Source organism: Gopherus evgoodei, unplaced genomic scaffold (assembly GCF_007399415.2).
Source record: "Gopherus evgoodei ecotype Sinaloan lineage unplaced genomic scaffold, rGopEvg1_v1.p scaffold_39_arrow_ctg1, whole genome shotgun sequence".
Classification (NCBI taxonomy): Eukaryota; Metazoa; Chordata; order Testudines; family Testudinidae; genus Gopherus; species Gopherus evgoodei.
In genome coordinates this window covers 2,614,210-2,620,648 of record NW_022060060.1, presented here as the reverse complement: position 1 = coordinate 2,620,648, position 6,439 = coordinate 2,614,210, and the positions used below count along the sequence as shown (strand labels likewise).

At 51.0% G+C, this 6,439-nt stretch overlaps 1 gene segment (V, D, J or C); it reads left to right on the top strand.

Moving 5' to 3' along the window:
* Positions 1–2,815: 2,815 nt before the first annotated feature.
* LOC115642370 lies at positions 2,816–3,714 on the top strand. The segment is given in 2 exon segments: positions 2,816–2,907; positions 3,114–3,714. Coding segments are annotated over 2 exon segments (348 nt in total).
* The last annotated feature ends 2,725 nt before the right edge of the window (positions 3,715–6,439 follow it).

Here is a 6,439-nt window from a genome sequence, read left to right as displayed (position 1 = left end):
ACCCAGAATTCCAAGGGCCAGGGAAGACTGTGGGAACTATGGGATAGCTACGGAGTAGCTACCCACAGTGCAACGCTCCGGAAATCGATGGTAGCCTAGGACCATGGATGCACACAGCCGAATTAATGTGCCTAGTGTGGACGTATAAAATCGACTTTATAATATCTGTTTTATAAAACCGGTTTAAGTTAATTCGAAATTATGCTGTAGTGTAGACGTACCCTAAGACACAGGAGGTTATAGTCCTATTTTGGTTGGCACTGGTGAGGCCTCAGCTGTAGTCCTGTGTCCAGTTCTGGGTGCTGCACTTTTAGAAAGATGTGGACAAACTGGAACGAGTCCAGAGGAAAGCAGCAAAAATGATAAAAGATTTAGAAAACCTGATCTATGACGATTTTTTAAAATGGGTCTGGTTAGTCTAAAGAAAAGAAGACTGAGGGGGAAGAGGATGAGGATGGACTTAACAGTCTTCAGATATGTTTTGTGCTGTTATAAAGAGAATGGTGTTCAAGTGATGTCCATGTCCATGGTAGCTGAGACAAGTGGGCTAAATCTGCAGACAGGGAATTTTAGGTTGCATATTAGGAAAACCTTTCCAAGTATAAAGAGTAGATCAGCTCTGCAATAGGCTTCCAAGGGAGGTTGTGGAATCCCCTTTACTGAAGGTTTATAAGGACAGGTTGGACAAACACCTGTCAGGGATGGTCTAGGTTTACTCCATCCTGCCTCAGGGGAAAGAACTAGGTGAATTCTTGAGGTCCATTCCAGCCCTTCTATGATTCTGTGATCCTTTGAAGCTGCTTTAGGGAAACACAAGTTTTGAGCTCAAAACATGGGTAACAAGATTGAAATTTAAGGGCCAGCCACCAGACTAAAATACTCTTGTAGACTTAAACGTTATGAATAAGAATCAATTGGACAGTATTAATGGGACTTGTGCTCCTGAATCTCCTAGGTACTTTGTAGAAATCTCTCCCTACATCTTTAGATTGATGACTGAGTGGAGTCATTTCTTCATGGAGGCTGCCTAGGGGATTTGGACACGCAGTTCTGGTAGAGGTCAATGGGTGCTGGGCACCTGATTCCCCTTTGAAAAGAACTGAATATTTCTGCACTCGCTTATACCTTGGCAACATGGGGGCAGCTTTCACAAGGCAGTGGCACATGGCTGAGATGGGAGAGAAGAGGCTGGCCGCTGATTGGCTGGGCACAAGATGGGGCAGAAGAACGTGTCTGATCCCTCCAGCACAGGAGACCCAACACAAGGGCCAGACTCAGGGAGAACCCAGCAGCGTCCCGTGCCGTGGGCTGTCAGGGAGCGCAGAGATGGGGAGGCCGCGGGGGCTGTTCTGGGTGATCCAGCTAATGCACGTGTGGGGTAAGGGCTGGGGAAACAGACCTGCTGGTTACTAGCAGGGAGCTGGGGCTGGATTTCATGGACTGTGTGGTGGGGAAGAAGGGAGTGATATGGGGAGATGGGTCGGTCTCTTCCCCACAGCCTGTCTCTCTTCCCAATCAATTCCGCGATTGCTGGGGGCAGGTGGCTTGGGACAGTATCTGACTCGGTTCCCCCTTGTCTCTGTTATTCCCAGTGGCCAGCGGGCAGCTCTCTGTGGAACAGAGCCCGGAATGGCGGGGTGTCATCGAGGGGCAGAATGGCACCGTGACCTGCACTTACTCGAGCACAATCAACCGTTTACACTGGTACTGACAAGCTCCTGGGGAGCAGCCCCTTTTCCTGCTGATGCTGCACAGCAAGGGGAGTGAGACACAAGAACCGAATTTCACTGCAGATCACGATCCAGGGCAGAAGTGGAGCTCCCTGCAGATCCGCGGCTGCCAGCTGTGGGACACCGCCCACTACCTCTGCGCCGTGGAGACACAGTGACACAGGGCGCATCACAGCCTGTCCAATAACTCTGGATGTGACCCGGGAGGGGCTGCGGGGCGCTGGGGGCACAGGGCAGGGTGGGACAGAACCCCATGGGGAGACGGGGAAAGGGATTTACAGCCCTGGGGAGGAGGAGGCTGGTCTTTTGGTTAAGGGATCGGGGTAGGTCTCGAGAACCCAAGGGGTCCGTTTCCCGCTCTATATTCCCCATCCCCAGCTCTCTGGCTATAGATGGATCTGTCCCTCCACACACGAATTTTCTTTCTATCCTCCTGGGCATCTTTCAATACAATGTTCTTTCTTTCTTAACTCTGCGTGACCTTGGGCAAGCTACTAAAACGAACTTTCCCCAAGGAGCTTAAGGAAGTCGGGTTCCCCCAACGCACTACGGAATGGACCTGTTAGTTCAAATGTATACGATGATGGCTGATTCAGCCTGGTGGTTGGGTCTCATTGTGCCAGGTGCTGTACATACAAGGTCGCAGAGGAAGACAGTGGCAGAACCAGGAAACGAGGAAGTGATTTTCAGAGCATCCAATGGGAATGAGGTGCCTAAATAATATGAGATTTGGGTGCCTAACTCCCTTAGGATCGTTTGAGAACTGTGGAGCAAGTGGTATATTTCCACTGGGATTTCCACTAAATTCCATTGTGAGGGGAAATCACCCAACTGGAAGCATTTTCTGTCACGCTGGAGGAGAGTCCAAGAGGATGCGTTATTGCGAGTTGAGGTACGGATCTGGCCACTAGGGGTCAGCGTTTAGCAGTGGAACGAACTCACCAAGGTTGTGCACAGTGACACACGGCTGAGAGCGGAGAGAAGGGGCTGGCCGCTGATTGGCTAGGCACACGACGGGCGAGAAGAACGTGTCCGACCCCTCTAGCACAGGAGACCCAACACACGGCCAGACCCAGAGAAGAACCCAGCAGCGTCCCGCGCCCTGGGCTGTCAGGGAGCGCAGGAATGGGGAGGCCGCCAGGGCTGTCCTGGGTGATCCAGCTAATGCACGTGTGGGGTAAGGGCTGGGGAAACAGAATCACTGTTTACTAGCAGGGAGCTGGGGCTGGATTGGCCCCTGTGTGTAGTGGGGAAGAAGGGAATCCGATGGATTTGATACGCTCTCTCTGCTCTACTTTCTTCCCAGCCTACTCAGATGTTCCCGGGGGCAGGTGACTTGGGGCGGTATCTGACTCGGTTCCCCCTTGTCTCTGTCATTCCCAGTGGCCAGCGGGCAGCTCTCTGTGGAGCAGAGCCCGGAATGGAGGGGTGTCTTCGAGGGGCAGAATGGCACCGTGACCTGCACTTACTCCAGCGCCATCAACAGTTTACACTGGTACCGGCAGGCTCCTGGGGAGCGGCCCCTTTTCCTACTGATCCTGCACGGCAAGGGGAGGGAGACACAAGAACCGAATTTCACTGCAGATCACGATCCGGGGCAGAAGCGGAGCTCCCTGCACATCCGCGGCTGCCACCTGGGGGGCACCGCCCGCTACCTCTGCGCAGTGGAGACACAGTGACACAGGGCGCAGCGCAACCTGTGCAATAACTCTGGGTGTTACCCGGGAGGGGCTGCGGGGCGCTAGGTGCGCAGGGAGAGGTGGGACAGAGCCCCATGGCGAGACGGGAACAGGCATTTATAGCCCTGCTGAGGGGGTAGCGCCGGCTCCCTGGTTAGGGCAATGGGAGGGGACCGAGGTAACGTGGTTTCGGTTCCCAGCTCTGCCAGAGGCAGTTTGACCTGGGCCATGAAGGCAGCATTGCCCCAGGGAGCGGTAGATGCCCGAGTCCTCCCCGCTCGTGTCCGGGGTCTGGCGTGGCAGGGGACTTCTCTTGGCTGCCGTGTCCACTCCCAACTGGGTGTTCTATGGCCTCCAGGCGCCAATCAAGCTATTCAACAGCTCACTCCCCTTTCTGAGCTCACAAACGGGGCAACGTAAAGCCCAAAGCAAGTATCCAAATAGCTTTTCTGCCCCTGCCTGGATCCACTGAAACCCTCTGCTTCTTGGCCCCTGCTTCCTCCTCTCTCTTCTTGCCCAGCATAATGTCCAGCTGCTTCCCTTCGCCAGGGACTCCAGCAGTTAAGCTCCGAGGAACTCCTCGCTTCTTTCAGGCCCTATCTCAGGGATCCTTTCCATCCTCAGAGCAACCTACCGTCTATGGGTGACAACCACATACTCTTCCCACAGAGGGCCTCCCCTCACACCTCTCTCTAGGGCAGTCCCTCCTTTAACGAGCGCCCTGCCCTATTTAAATAGTGCTCTGCCTGCTTCACCACCACAGTTGGGGGTCGGGGGCAGCCTTTCTAATTAACACCCAGCAGGGATCACTAACGCTTGCTCGTAAGTGAGCTGGTAGCCGAAGCTAGCTTGCTGCAAAGGGCTGGCCAGCCTTTAAAGCTGCCCAGTCCCTGCTGAAACCTTCTTATTATTGCTAAATTGGGTCTAATGGTGCTAGGTGCTGTACAAAGAAGCGACTCATGCAAGGTCAGTTAGGAGGCCAGAGGCAAGGTTGTCAGAGCATTTTATAGGTGTTAGGTGCTTAGCACCCATACGCACCTTTGAAAAAATCCAACCCTAATCTCGCTGGGTGTCAGTTCCCCATCTATATAAAGGAGGTGGCTAATAATACTTGTTCTGTCTTTTCTAGTTGGATTGCAAGTTTCGTAGAGCAGAGACTGGTCTCTATATATACGGCAGTGCTCAGCAAAATAAGACTCTGATCTCAGTTGGGCTTCTAGGTGCTACTATAATATCAAAAGACAATAAATGGTACCAACAGCAGCTCTGAATGTGTAATTCATTTGCATATATGCTATGTGACCAAACGCTGATCAAAGGCAAGTAGAAATAAGACAAATATTTTTAACAGTGAGGGTAGTTAACCATAGGAACAACCTGCCTGGGAGTGGGAGGGATACCTCATCATTTGAAGTCTTTGATTCGGATTTAGATGGGACACCTGATAATTCATGGGATGGTGTGAGTGACTCAGGGCTGGCCTCAGTGCCCCAGCAGGCTGCTAGGGGGCGCTGTGCTGCAGGCAGCAGGGTGGGGGCTCTTTATGGGGCTCTAGTCCCTGAGAGCTAGTGCTGACCCCAATGTGACACTGGGGGCGCTGTTGCGCTGGGAGCAGGTTGAGGAGCTCAGGCGGGAGAGTTCTCCCCCGCCCCGCCCTTTAGCCAGTTCTGATTGCAATCTGCCAGTGGGGTGGTGGTATCACTCAATCAGTGGTTAACTATTGCAATCTGCCAGTGGGGTGGTGGTATCAGTCAATCAGTGGTTAACTATGCCAGGAAGTTTGGCTCTGCTGCCAATCTACAATCAATCAGGAAACACTATTTGCTTTTCTGCAGCAGAGCTGTCACAGACACGTCAGTTGTCATGTCGAGGGCCATGCAGCAGCCTGAGAGGTAACAAGACTTGTGGTGCAGAAGAAGAAAGACAGTGTGATACTGGAGCAGGAGGAAAACCTTTTCATTATGAAGGAACAAAACCTACTGTGGGCTGTGTCCGCTTTGGTATTACCTGGTAAATAGAGAGTCTACAATTGGAATCTTCTTTACTCAGAGCCAGAATAGAAGTGAGGGTTGGGGAGTCTTGGTGAACTGGGGAAGGGTTTTCAAAGTGAGGGTTTGGGTACCTGGTTCTCTTAGGCTCCTTTGAAAAAGTTCAACATGAAGCTTTGATAAACCTTGGATGAAGGGGATGGATCACCTGATGATTACCTGTTCTGTTCATTCTCTCTGGAGCACCTGGCATTGGCTACTGTGGGAAGGCAGGATACTGGGCTAGATGGACCTTCGGTCTGACCCAGTATGGCCCTTCTTATGTATCAGGAAAATATCATGATGCTGCCCAGTCCTTGGGACATTCTTCCTATGGGTAAAAAGTTTCAATGGAAATCACTGGGCATCTGAGTAAAACTGATGGTGGGGTTGGAATAGTAATAAATAATAATAGTATATAATAGAATAATAATAATAATAAATAATAAAACAATTAATATATATTTACCAATTATTAATCATCAGCAAGAGCCAATGATTTCCACCTAGGAGTAGGTGCTGTGCAAAGAAAAATAAGTGTCAGTGCTTGATCCAAGATGACGATGAAGATTGTTGCCATCTTCAGGATAATCAATGAGGGACGCTCTCCATAAATAGATTCAGGGGCAACATTCTAAGACTAACCTCTCCTTCACCCCCTCTTTGTAATAGGCTCCAGCATGGAAGATGCTGTAACGCAGACCCAGCAGGCAGCATCAGGCGTGGAGAGTGGGTCTGTGACCTTGGATTGCGCTTATGAAACTTCTGCTAGCTATTATTGGAAACTGTGCGTTTTACAACAGATTGATGTATGAATAGATGATGCACATGGAAGGATACATAGATATGGATAGATAGGAGTATTAAGAAATTAGTGAGAGGCAACAGCAGAAAGAAAGGTAAATAGATACACAGATAGACATGGAGAGAGACGTAACAACAGCCATACTGGGCCAGACCAAAGGTCAGTATCCTGTCTTCCAACAGTGGTCAGTGCCAGATG